Consider the following 13,296-nt stretch of genomic DNA (forward strand, 5'->3'; position numbering starts at 1 on the left):
TTTCGGTCAAGAAGCAAAGAACAAATTAAAATTAAATAATATTGAATTAATTCAAAAAGTTACCGAAGCTTTAGCTGAATCTGATAATATAGATGAAGAAGAGGATAACGAATATGAAAATAACTCGTTTGATAAATCTAGAAAAACCTATACGAAGAACAATAAATGGTGAAATTATTCCAAATGATAATGTGATTGTGTTAATTGAAAATATTTGGATTGAAAATGAAATTGATTTATCAAATGATTTAATTTTGAATGGTATTGGTAATATACCTAAAGATTTAGATGATGATTTTATTGATAATGAAAAAAATAATAATGATGAAAATATTGTTTTAACAGATGATGAGATTGTTGATAATACAAATGGTAGGGGTATATTGAATTACAATGTTAATGACTTATTAAATAAATATGTAAATGAAAATCAATAAATAATTTGTAAATAAAATTAATAAAGTCATTTTAAACACATAAAATTTTAAAATTTTATTACTTTAAAAAAATATTTGTACAATTTTTATGATTAATTAAAAGAAATCTGATAGAAAAATAAAATGTGAGAAATTTTTAATTACACGAAAATCAGATCAAATGTTTTTCTGCAATTTGGTAAATTCGGATAAATGTATTCTAACTTTTATAGGAAAAGATATACATAATATACTAATTCATATGATTTACTATAGTAAATGGCGAAACTTTATTAAACTACTATATAAAAATATGTCTAAACTTTTCGCAGTTTCGCAGTTTTGCAATTTTTTTACTTTTTAACAAAATGTTTAAACTAGTTTCGATTTCAACACTTGTCTAAACTTCCAAGTTTCACCAAGCAACCTTAATGGAAATAATCAGATGGACAATACTATCACGTGCATATAATATTTGTAATAAGCGTACGTGAAATTTTCAAAAAACTCATATATTTTAGCTTCCTATTATTTAAACCAAACAAAATTATGCTTAATTGAAAGCTCTATTTGAGTAGAATCTACTAATAATATTTTCATAAAAATAAATTTTATATTAGTTAAGTTATTAATTTTGTAATATATTATTTAGAGTAAATTTATTCATCGCACGTGCGATGCATCGCCACTTTCCTTTTTTGTAAATTATTTATGTTGATCAACCTGCTTATACATCGCCACCCCCCTTAAAATGGCAATGATAAACATAAAAATTTGCATCGCACGTGCGATAAATAAATTATTTCTATTATTTATTATTTAAAAAAAAATTATTTTTTCTGTAACTTATAATTCAAATATAGTAAAATTATACCAAAATAAAGCTTTAAATAAAATAATTCTAATAATATTAAAATAACCCTATTATTGACAAGGAGTTAAAGAGATTACATAAGTTTCCCACTATCAGATTCTTGAATAAAATTTGCCTAAGTTTAAAATAAATGATAAAACTTTTTATTACTTAAAATTCTTTAAAATATGATATAAAATAAACAAATAAATAAACAAATAAATCATACTAAGTTTTGCTTTAAGTTCTAGGCTTTTACACTTTTTTACAACTTTACTACATGTTAAAAACCTTTAGAAACAAATAAAAATAGTTACTTATTATATTTAATGTACAAATAATGTGAAAGACTTTTCTATATTATAAACCCATCTAAATGTTAAAAATCCATCTTCTTTTGCGTTATTTATTTGTGTTTATAGATAGTATATTCTTTATTTCAAAAGTAAAAGTTCCATTTTTTTTATCAGTCTGCAAAAGATGATCATGTAATGCAATTAAAATTAAGGGTTGTAAAACAAATATCATGTTTTTCAAAATTAAATTGTTAAATCCTTAATTTAGACCAGTTCCAAAGATCGGCGCATATGAAATTAATTTTAATGAAAAATAAAAAATAAGAATAAAATACAACATATATTTTTTAAACTTATATAGTGTGTGTATTTTTGAATGCTAAAATTTGTTAAAACCTACCTTTATTGCCTAAGTAAATCTGCAGAGCAAGCAAATTTAGATGTAGTATATAAATTTTAAAATTAAATATCTGTAATAAGTTTTATTTTTTATTTTTTATTTAACAGTAATAGTTAGCAAATACAAATTTTATAAACATATCAAAAATGAAAAAGTAAAATAAAAAAATGAACTAAACTATCAGAAGAATCTACTTCGACGGTGGGGCAATTAAACACAAAACTATTAAAGATATAACCAACTACACCTAAAAACCATTTCTTTAATTAACCCACTACCTCCCATACACTAGCCGATCTGTAATAAGTTTTATTCTAATAATAATTTTTTTTGTTAAATCTGTTTACCATTTTTGGGAATGATCGATAAAATTGGTCACGTGATCACAAAAATTTTAGTACCTGCGAAATAAACAATTCAGTCATAAAAAAATATTATCATGTAATCATTGTATAACATCATGTCACACCCTCTTTTCATTTGAACATTAGTGGCAAACAAATGTCATAGTGACGTAGATTTTTAATTATATAAATTTCAAACTTACCTACATTATCCTTGCTTTCTTCTAAATTTTCTTAAAATTTATAAACAAGTTATACTATGTTTGTGTCTGTGTATACACCAGCAAGTTATTACATGCAATTTAGTGACAAGTTAAATGAATTGAAAATGAAATGAATCAGTTTGCATCTAACATCTCTACCCATGAGGAGTCTTTGGAAAAAAAGTATGAATAAAACTGGAACATATTTTACTAAGTTGAAATCACTTAACAAAGAGCAACTTAAATGGGATGGTGAAAAAGGCTATAAAAGAAACTCATGGTATAATCAAGCAACAAGGAGAGGATATAAAAAGTTTTATACCTATTATGCAGAAACATCTAGAATTTATGAAAGAATTTCAAAATAAGATGGAAATAATGGGAAATAAGATGGGAGTAATGAAAAATGAGATGGAAGTAATGCAAAATGAAATTAATAAAATGAAAATATTGTGTGAATATAGAGACTGGATAAGAAATTATATAATAATAGTTAAAAGAGAGGCAAAGTTCAATAATGAAGAATTAGATTGTATCACTGATTATTGGGAAAAAGAACAAGAAGACGAGGAGCAAAAAGACGAGGAGCAAAAAGAAGAGAAGCAAGAAGATGAAAAGCAAGAAGACGAGAAGCAAGAAGATGAGAAAGTTGACAAGAGGCAAAAGGACAAAAAGGAGAAAAATAATGTAACAATAAAGTTAAAAAAGTTAGAAGTGTTCTTGCAAAATGATTCCTTAACATTGTCAGAATTTATGAAGCTGTTTAGAGTGCGGGAAGAAAGTAATAACACTCTTCATAGAGATGTGCGAAATCTGAGGAAAGAAAAAGATAAATTGAAGGATGGTAACTTTTCAAAGGATCTTGAACAAATTAAGGAATCATTAGATAAAATATTAGATGCAATATTAATTCAAGTCAAACAATGAAAAAAGAACAAAGAAAACAACAAAGAAAATAACAAAGACAAGCAAAGAAGATGGCTAATAATTCAAAGTAACAGATTTGTTTTCTAAGAATATTTGAAACCAAATTGCAAAGCTAAATGGCAAGTTCCTGTAAAATTATATTAATAACATCATCTTTTTTATTCTTGCTTTACATTGTTTATTAGAAGTTTTTTATATATTATTTTTCATGTAAAGTTTCAGATTTACTCATAAATAGTCTAGATTGTCTAGCTTTTTTCGTTATTTTCAATTTATTTCTATACATGTTATGAATTATTTCTCAGAAAATAATAATATATGTTAAATGTAATTTGCGATTTCATCTCAAGCTAAAGGAGAAAGAACTGAGCAAATGTAATTTATATCACTTGTAAAAACATTACAAATAAATAAATAAAAACATATTTCATTGAAAATTAAAAAGTTGGGTCCTGTTATCACCAGACATTGAAGATAGAGCCTTTATGGCTAAGATGACTCGTTACTAAACAAAGTCTACCTACGGAGTCAAACGATCACTCAACAGTGCACACATAGAGTACTACCGGTATGACGAGTGGTTTGTAGTTTAATTATATTAGAGTAGTTATTAGGGAATTTTACTTTGTATATATTTTCTTTATTTTTTTTTACTTTAATAAAACTGCAAATGCGCTGCGAAAAAAAAAAAAAAGAAAATTAAAAAGTGATATCAATTTATTAATTATTTGAGACTATATTTTTATTTTATTAGAACCTGATTGATGACCGATTGGTATCTGATTTATTCAATTTAATACCAATTAGATGATGGTTGATTAATTCGACACCAATCAACCATCAATTAGGTACTTTACATTCCTTAGCAAAGCCCGCTAACTTTTACAATTGGTCTTATTTTACATTCATATCATTCAAATTTATCATCGTGACAGTGATGGAAGTAGAAGCGAATGTGAGCATTTTTCTCTGGCATAGTACTTTTTAAAATGTTAATAGGCTTGGATAAAAAAAATAGTGGATTTGCCAAGAATTTATTATGTCATACAAACCAAAAATTTATTATCAAACCTGTCGTGTGATCCAACAACATTGCATCATCACAGATTTTCAGCAAGATTTTTTCCGATTGACAATCTCAGCACTTATAAATTTTTTGAACAAATGACAGCAAATGTATCCTGGAAATTACCTTCTAAGCAGCTCAATTTCAAATTATATCACAAGTTTTATTGTTGAGTAAGTTCAAAATGAAATTAATATACTTAAAATGTACAGTAATAATAGGACCCTGAAGAATACATATACAACTCAGATCCAGATCCAAAATTTTAATATAACTTTATACGCTTAATTTTATTAGAAGCTTTATACAAAATCATCACATAAATTCAAATTTTATTATAAATTATACAATTATAAATCTGAGTTTATATAAAAAAAAAATTTTTAAAGAAAAATTTCAAATAAATTTTATTGAAAATTTTAAATACCTTATAGATATTGATGCGCAATATGTATAATATAGTAAGTTTTATGCAAAAATTTGAGTGTATACTACAAAATAAAAGAAAATACATTTTGTTATATATCTCACCACCCAGTGATCGTAAAAAGATGAAACACAGCTCATTGGATTCAACTTGACAAGATGAATCGAATGGTAGTAATTTCGTGTTTCTAGGTGTGATATATGTTGAGCTATACCACACATAGGCACTTTGTATTTTCGTTCACTATGCATTTTTACATTTTATCACATAACTCGGCATCTATCGTGCCTAGAAATATGAAACTACCACCATTCGACTCGTCATATTGAGACAAATCTAATAAGCTGTGTTTCATTTATCTATGATTACTGGATGCCGAAATATGTAATAAAATGTATTTTTTTTTTAATTTTATAAATGAATTTTAAAAAAATTTTTAAAAAATGTCTTTAAACGAACCCTAAAAAATAATTTCTATTAAAAAATATTTCAAGTGTTTTTTAAAACAAAAAAAAAACTCTTTATTAAAAAATATCTTAAAAATTTATTAAATAAAAAATAAAAAAAAACTTTAAAAAATTTTAAATATATATAAAAAAAAATTCTAATATCCATTATACAAAATGAAAATCTTAAAAGCTAAAACTTGGGCAATGGATAAAAACAATTTTTTCCTTTTAGGACGAAGAATTATAAGCTTAGCGGAACAAACGAATATATTCAAAGAATATACAACCCTAAATGATAATTTTAAGTAAAGATTAGAGAACGAAAATCGCTACCATGATGAAAAGAAAACCGGAGAAAAGAGACCAATATTCGAATCACCGACAAAAGAAAATAAATCTGAGGATAGTGATAAAGAGGATAAGAATGGATATATCTCAGATACAGTTCTCTCAGCGGACGAAGGCTGGATAACAAATAATAATCAGTACCAACATGATCAAAAATTCCAGTTTACATTATTGGAGGATGAGATTAGAGAAGAAGATGATGATGATGAGAAAGAAAAGGAAAAACCCACAACATCACCATCAAAAAAGAAAAATGGGAAAAAAAAGAAGAATAATAATAACAAGAAGAAGTTTTAGAAAGTAATGAAGCGAAGTCACGAAGAGGAATGACTTGCATTTTTAATCAAAGTTACGTGAATTCACGTAAAAAATTAGTTTCCAATAACAAAGATAACAAAAATGAATTTCATTTTAGCTTAGAGTACTTTGTTTAGTTTAGAATACTAACTTTTATCTTTTGTAGGACGAAAGGGGATTTGGTGGAATAAATTGTTTGGGTGTGAGACCTTGGGACTCATCTTTTGAAGCTGCATTTGGCAGACCCCAACACTATTACACATTTCATCTTTTCTCCTACACACTTAAAATTAGAATTCCAATAGTTAGGTTTCACAAATTGCTAGTTTGCGAGTTTTAGTTTATGTTAATTTCTTTGGTAAAGTATTTATTTATTATATTTTCTGTAATGTGTTTTTTTTTGTTATTCTGATTACTCTGTTATAGGGTTGTCACGTGTTTAGCATGGTCGGCTCTAGGTGTCTTGTAATTTAGGATAGTCTCCTTGATGTTAAATCCTAATAAAGATGCATTACAGTTTAAAAAAAAAAAAAAAAAAAAAATACAAAATGAAAATCTTACTTACATCGGAAAATTTTTTGGGGTGCAGAACTGCAGAGATCTGTAAAATTAGCAGATCTCCGCTTTTTTTTGTCATTTTTTGTGTATTTCTGCGAAGTTCTGCAAACTTTGCAACTTCGCAGATAATTGAATATTTTTATCTATAAAATCAGCAAAATTCTGCAATTTTGCAGAATTTCATTTAACAGAAAATTTAAATCATGCCGGTTTTGCGAAGTTCTGCGAAATAGCAGATCTTCGCTTTTTGCCCTTTTTTTTGCGAAACTCTGCGAAATTTTTTAACTCAAAATTGCGGGTTTATAATTGCGTTTAAACTTTGAGTAACTAACTAATTAAACTTTTCGATTTCAATTAGTAATTAAGCTTAATTAAGCTTTTCGATCATTTCCATTGACAATTTATTTTTGCTAAAGTTTTTTTAATAGTTTTTTTTAATACTTTCGTTAAAGTTTTTCAACAAATTTACAAATTTTATTTTTTAAACTTTCTGACTTTACTTTCGTTAAAGTTTTCCAGTAATTTTTAAAACATGTATTTATTTAACAAATAACGATTTACTTTGCCAAACCTTGGAACTATATGAACTTCTTGGTTAATTGAACCGATTGGTATTGTGTTGTATTCTTTGGTGTAATACAACTGCGGACACCTGTACAGTTCGGGTTCCTCCATAATAATATCAAACTAACGAACCAGAGCAAGTTCATATGGCTCTTTGAAAGAACCTCAAAAGAATTTAAATAATAACAACACCTTATAAAGAAAATTGATTAATGACATACAACACTTTATCAATCTTAATCATTCACTTACTTTTCCATACCAAGCTCCCTCATTCGAATTGTATTGCTCTTGATCTTCTGCAGGAGTTACTGCAATATTACCGAACCATTCTTTACCTTGAAATTCTCCTGTCGTTCTTAAAATATGTCTATCTTTCAGGTGTACTGAATTATAAATTTTAATGTAAAATTCGTCACTTTCGGACTTTTGCGAAGATGTGTCCAGAAAGGTATCTAAAGTTAAAATTAATTGCGATAACCCTTCAATGAAGTTTGAATGTGGTGGATTTTCAGATTTTATCAACGATTTTATTTTTTGGTCGATATTATCTAATGTTAGTTCCCAAAGAACTTTTCCAAATCCTTTGGCTTTACGATGAATAACTTTTTTAGCAGAAGATGTCAATTCTTTGTGTTTTACCTATAAAAAATATTATTAAATGTATGTATATTTCAAAAAAATTGATTTCAGTCATGTCGGATTCAACTAACAGCGTTTACCAATTGTCTCATTACGTCTTTTCTGTTTGATAACTGATATGGGGTTTTGACATATGATTTGTGAAGGGTTTCGTACGTTTCCGTTGACAACCCATTCAATGCACCATATTTTCTAATAGCAGGCACTGAAAACAATCAAAATAAATTAGGATAAAATCATATACTGTATGTTTACTAGCGTCCTACCTACCGCCAACTATGTAACTTTGGAAAATTGCAGTCAGTAGTGGACAATGGAGAGAAGATCTTTTTGAAATCAATGCACCAATCAATAATTGCTGACTATAATTGATAATCTTTAGTGTGTCGATGATTTTCAACGTGACTTTATGAACTTTGACTTCAAAAATTTTCAGATCTTCTTCAGTATACATTTCTTTTCTGCTCATTATTATGTACATCTTACTAAACTTTGCGTAAAGTTTGCAAAGTTCTTTACAGGTTATTTCGTTCCCTTCAAAAATTTCATCTAAGGCAAAAAGGGCAATTTTCATTATGTTATGATAGTCTGACGCAGTAAGTACGTTTAAATGTCCTAATTTATGTAAGAGTTTAAGACCTGGGAAGCGAGGAATCTGACGAAGTCGATCATCAAATTTTTTTTGTAGTTCTGTTCCTCCAACTGCCTTTGAAATATCTTGTGTAAATTCCAATTGGTATTTGAAGAGTCCAAGATCGATATGGTGCATACGGTCAGGAACGCAGGCTTCGTATATATTCAAATTTCTGAAACAAATTATACGTGCGTAAAAATTTACATCTTTGAAATTCATTACAGAAATATAAAGATATTTACGGAAATTTCCAGAAGGAATTTTTAACAGAATACACAGAATACTCCTTTCCTTAGCCATCGTTGATTACTTACTTCATATTTTCATGAGTTCTATAAGGTACGTTCTCTAGTTTAAGACTCATATTGTTCAGATCACTTTGCAAAACCATGCAAGTATGGCATGGCATTTTGCACTGCGCTCCTTTATATGTTGCAGTTATATCATCAGCTTCAAGCATATCTGCGAGAAAAAAAGATATCCGTGCAGCGAAAGTAATCACTTGTCCATTAATTCCAAAATATAGCGCTTCAGATTTTTCTAATGAAGGTTGGAGCATAATTTTGAATCATTTATGATATACATCACACTGTAAGCTTTGAAAACTTTCTGTTGTTTTGATTCCTATATCTTGGACTTTAGGGAGAAATCCTAAAAGAATTTTAGCCTCTGGCAAATTTCGAACACGATTTGGAATGTTACCAAGAGTTAAAAAAACTGGATGGCCTGATGATTTCCCAAGTCCATCGAAAGTTGTTGCGTCTGAGTATAAAATGATGGACAATAGTCGATTTAATGATGGAAGGTTCTTTTTGGTTTCTAACCACCAGTTACCTTCGAAAGGTTCGCCAAATATTCTTGTTTCACCTCTATCATCCTGAGAATATAAACAACTAAATAAGCATAAATTATACTTTTCGTCAAAATGACAAAATACTAATTAAATTTATTTTGACAGACGTAATGTATTTTGACAGACGTAATTAATTCATAGTAATTTTATAATAAATAGTGAATTGGTCCGTTCGCCGAAATATGACGTAATTAATTAGCGGAGAAGTATAGCATAAATAATGTAATTTATCATTGCAGACGGAAATCAAATTATTATACAGACCTTCATTTTATTTTGGATTCCTTTATGGACGAAGTTATTGGCTACTTCCGGTCGTTGCAGAAGAGCTTGAATAGCACGAAAAAGTGGGCGATAGTAGAGGTAAAATTAATTTCATTATAGGTCGCAACAACCTTTTCTTTAAAGTCTATCAAAGGTGAATTTATTTGATTAAGATAATCCTTGCCATTTTTCGTTGAACTTGGCAATGGTGATTTGTCTAAATTACTATGTTTGTTGAAAAACTTTATTATTTTATCACCTATCTTATTAGAGATATTACCCTCTACTATCAACTCCAAAAAGTCGCGATATGCATCATTCGGCCATTTTACTACGCGCTCTGGTGTGGGTTTTCCATCAACTACATCTATGGCATCATCTAATGATGCACCCTGAAGGTCTTTAGGATCAATGAATTCAGTATCTTCAAAGTTTACTAATTCTGATTCTGCTTCCGATTCTTCAAAATTTGCTTCAACCCTCTCTTCTGACCGTAACCTTTTTCACAAATGATAACGTTGTTCATCTTCATCATCATCCTGTGATGTAAGCTTTTCTTGCGAAGTAGTTGGGTTTGGCATAATAATTGACGTGCTCCAAAGTTCTGCATCATGTTCTGATCTTATCATTTCTCTTAATGGCTGCAACAAAGATCTTTGCTGTACTGGTGACTCATTTAGTTGGAAGGATCTCATTTTCCCGTGATGTTTAGCATTGGCATGTTGTTTTAAACCGCCGTAAGTTAAAAATTCTCTTTTACAAATTTGGCATTGATATCTAACCATTTTTATTTGAAGAACAATTTATGAGAATTTATTTGCGGTATAGTAAATATTTGTTTTTATTTGTTCTTTGCTAATTTTAAGCGAATTTTAGTGATTTTATTAATGATTATTTTAATTAATGCGAAATTATGAATTTTGTGAATTTGCGAATTTTAATGAAGAATTTGATATTTCTTTCGTTTGTGTGAATTTTCAATTTTTTTTTTTTTTTTTTTTTTTGATTTTTTTACATTTTTGGTGCAGGGGTTCAATCATTTTAATTTACAGATTTTTAATCATTCTATTTTTAAATTTTAATCATTTTAATTTGCAGATTTCTTAATTATTTTATTTAATTTTAATCATTTTAATTTGCAGATTTTTAACTATTTCTATTTTTAAATTTTAATCATTTTAATTTACAGATTTTTAACTATTTCTATTTTTAAATTTTAATCATTTTAATTTACAGATTTTTAACTATTTCTATTTTTAAATTTTAATCATTTTAATTTACAGATTTTAATCATTTTAATTAATATTTTTACTGATAATTAAATTATTTAATTTATAGATTTTGGATTTTTTTATCAATTTTGGTAATCAATTTTTTATTTAAATTGTTTCGTAAATTTCAAGTATATTTTTTCCTATACAATTTTCTAAATTAGTTATTAATAATGTCAACGAAAAATACTAAGAAAAAAACTGGAAAAAATGCAAAGAAAAAAACGAAAGTTTCCCATAATAGTCCAGAAAAAAAAGATGAAGCTTCTCAAAAACTGGAAATATATTATCTCAAATTTTATCAGGTACAGTCCGTCAAGGAATTGCATTTCTTACATTAATTTAATATTATAATTAATCTTCGCTTGTTCAATCGACACCAACAGCTGATGATGTATCATCTAAGGTTGCTTGTCTGAACCTCTTCAAAATCCTACAATTAGTTTCGTCAAAATTTTACTATAGATTTATTATAGTTTCGGCAGAGTTTCGGCAGTTTCGGCATTTATAATAAGTTTTGGCAGTTTCGCCTTTCTCCAAAGTTTTGCCAGTTTTTTAATATAACTTTAATATAGTTTCGGCAGGACCCCGCTTACTTCTAATAAAGATCTCTGGGCAAAATTTCAGATTTACTAGTAATTTTACCAACCTTTCTTATCTCATAATTTTACCATATATATATAGTGACCTTTTAAAATTATATTAAATTTTACCTTAGATTTTCAGAGACCTAAATTTTTTTAAATATTAAATAAACAAAATATTTTATAATCATTACAATAAATTTTAAAAATTTTTTATTTTTACTAAGTTTAATTCTTATTCTTTAAAGATAAATAACTTTTATTAGTAAAAAAAGTACTTTGAATTACAAAAATACTATAAAAAAAATCTTAAAGACACACATCTTTAACTTTACTTCGAAACTATTATTCACTTACTTTCTTTAAAAAAATCTAATTAATTTTTTTTTAAAAAAAATAAATTCGTAATTGGTATTATTATGAAAAAATGCTCGTACCCCATAAGTATTAATCCAACTGCTATGAAAATATTTATCTAAATATTTTCGACCTTGCCGAACAACTTTACTTAAGCATGAAAAAGTGATTTCATTTGACCAAAGTGCCCAAATTACGCCCTATAATCACTGATCGGGAAAATAAAAAAAAATTAAAAGTGCGAAAATTGCTCGTATTCCGTAAATATTAAACTGATTCTTATGAAAATTAATATTCAGGTAGTTTCGATCTCGCCGAACAATATTACTTAAGCTTAAAAAGGTGATTTCATTTGACTAAAATGCCCAAATTACGCTCCGAATTTAATAAACAAAAAACATATTGGCTTATTATCGGAATTGGACCAAAATTAAGGCCCCAAATTACTATTAAAATTGCATGTGACCATCGTAAATGTTACACAACAATCATATGTCAAGCGTTAGACTCTCTCACCGAAAAACCCTAAAAAAAAAAAATTTAATAGTAACTATCGCGTCAAACCAATCTCCTCCCTACGAAACCAATCTCCTTTAAAGGTAAATTATGTTGAGTGTACTATTCTATTTCTATATACAAAAAAATATTTTTTAACTTTATTTAAACTATATTTAGTAATTCAAAAGTAGTTTGCTTGTAAAATTTTTGTTATTTGTAAATTTCGCGTATTAATTTGAATAAAGTTTACAACAGTGTTTAATATTTTTAATTAATAAAGTGTTTTTTTTTATATTTTAGGTATGGTAATATGAATCAAGCTGTAGTTTCTACCGGTGCTCTTCCACCTTCAACAACAACTCAAATAACAACTCCAACAACTAATGATTCAAAATTTGAATGTAATATATGCGGGAAACTGTTTAAAAAAAGGGGGGGATTGACTAGACATTTAAATACTATTATAAAATACAACTCTTTACGTCCAGATATTGATGCTTTACCTGATAATACCGTACACCAATTTAAAGCCATCTTAGTTCACTATATTCGCAAAAGATTACCAAAAGGATATAGGCAATTAGGAAAACAAACAGTTTCTATTCCCGCTACTGAAAGTCAGTTTTATGCAGTATTTAAAAACTATATACATTACTACTCTGCTACAAAGGGTATTTACAAGTGTATATTTTGTGGAGGTTCATCAAATCAAATATTAGCAAATATTCTAGAGATGGAAGGTTGGGAGACTAAATTTTACGATCAACGGCAATGTACTTATGTTGTACTTTGTGATGATGACAATAATATTGAAGATGGGGACGAAAATCCTATTACAGCTGCATTAACTTATGAAACAATTAAAAATTACGCAAACCAAAATGCGTACGTGGTCAATTAGTAGTAGAATGGAAAAAACAAAAAAATACTGATTTTAATGGTAATTTACCTCACGCAGGTCACATTTATTTTCATTTTTACAATAGCCAGGCTATGATTGAATAAAATAGATTATTTGAACACGAAAAAAACAGTATCAAAGTAT

At 27.4% G+C, this 13,296-nt stretch overlaps 1 protein-coding gene across 2 annotated transcripts; it reads left to right on the top strand.

Annotated features, from left to right (window-relative positions):
- Positions 1-2,761: 2,761 nt before the first annotated feature.
- Positions 2,762-3,439, top strand: OCT59_019885 (uncharacterized protein; the record flags this gene model as incomplete). Of its 2 annotated transcripts, none has more annotated exons than XM_025329190.1 (1): positions 2,762-3,439. In XM_025329190.1, one exon carries the CDS (start codon positions 2,762-2,764, stop codon positions 3,437-3,439), a length of 678 nt encoding a protein of 225 aa, XP_025176637.1. The 2 variants fall into 2 exon arrangements, with proteins under 2 accessions (XP_025176637.1, XP_066005542.1); XM_066143831.1 differs by having other exon boundaries at positions 2,882-3,439.
- Positions 3,440-13,296: the final 9,857 nt, after the last annotated feature.

Source organism: Rhizophagus irregularis, chromosome 29 (genome assembly GCF_026210795.1).
Source record: "Rhizophagus irregularis chromosome 29, complete sequence".
NCBI classification, from domain to species: Eukaryota; Fungi; Glomeromycota; class Glomeromycetes; order Glomerales; family Glomeraceae; genus Rhizophagus; species Rhizophagus irregularis.